The sequence below is a fragment of the Guillardia theta genome (genome assembly GCF_000315625.1).
Source record: "Guillardia theta CCMP2712 unplaced genomic scaffold GUITHscaffold_371, whole genome shotgun sequence".
In the NCBI taxonomy this organism is placed as follows: Eukaryota; class Cryptophyceae; order Pyrenomonadales; family Geminigeraceae; genus Guillardia; species Guillardia theta.
The window spans coordinates 3,202-4,071 of NW_005434309.1; the positions used below are offsets into that span (position 1 = coordinate 3,202).

Genomic DNA, 870 nt, shown 5'->3' on the forward strand with positions numbered 1-870 from the left:
CAGGCAGGCTTGTGACGAGAGGAGAGGAGGGAAGGTAGGGAGGCAGCCTGTGGCTGGAGCCGCAAGCGGGCTAAGGGTGCTTGTGTTGGTTGACGGATGGAGCCTCAAGAGAGGCATAGATCTGGTCAGCAGGAAAGCCACAGCACGACAAGATATCAAGGAGGGAAGGGAGACCGTAGGAGTAACTCTCTCTTGTGTAATACAAGTCATGACATGGTGAAGCCTGATGCTCTGAGAGATAGCGCTCGTCCGCTTGGTGCCGACAGACGTCGAGGGCGCCATGGCAGGCCGGCAGCGAGAGAGGCAGGAGAGGACGAGGGCGTCCGCATCCGAGCCGGAAGAGGGACTAGCAGCATGGACCAGCAGCCAGTCAAGCACAAGGAACGAGGAAGAGAAGAAGATATACAATCATGTCAGCAGGCGTTGCTGCTTGCTCGACCCGCTTCCTCTGAGAGATAGAGGATGAGAGCAGACGGGCCTAAGGGCTCGAGCTCTCAAGCTCAAAGCCTGACGCATCAGCTTGAGCAGCACTATCCACATCATTGCAACGGCTACCAGGCACGTCAGCCTCTGAGCCTGCCGACCCTGATGCGGGCAGCGACGAGTACTCCTGGCTGCATGGCCTGGAGGCAGACCCACACGCTCTAGCCCAAGCAAGCCCCCACCGACGACGCGCCGAGTCGTTGAAAGGTTCTACACCTAACCCGCCCCTGGATCTGCCTGGCATGTGTGAGAGCATGTAGGCGCCATGCTGGGTCGGGGGCAGGCGCTGGACGAGCTCACAGGTGCTAGCCGAGGCGCATGGGCAGGTGGAGGGAGGGCTGCTGAGGGCACAGACGTCGGCTGCTGAGGGCACAGACGTCGAGAGCA

General features: G+C 60.6%; 1 protein-coding gene across 1 annotated transcript in view; it reads left to right on the forward strand.

Annotated features, from left to right (window-relative positions):
• The window catches only part of GUITHDRAFT_122579 (hypothetical protein), a gene marked incomplete at both ends in the record, with an annotated part of 811 nt that extends 692 nt beyond the window's left edge, over positions 1 to 119 (forward strand). Inside the window, one exon of the mRNA XM_005818133.1 lies at positions 110 to 119. Coding sequence (XP_005818190.1) covers positions 110 to 119 — 10 coding nt within the window. The remainder of the gene's footprint in view (positions 1 to 109) is intronic.
• Positions 120 to 870: the final 751 nt, after the last annotated feature.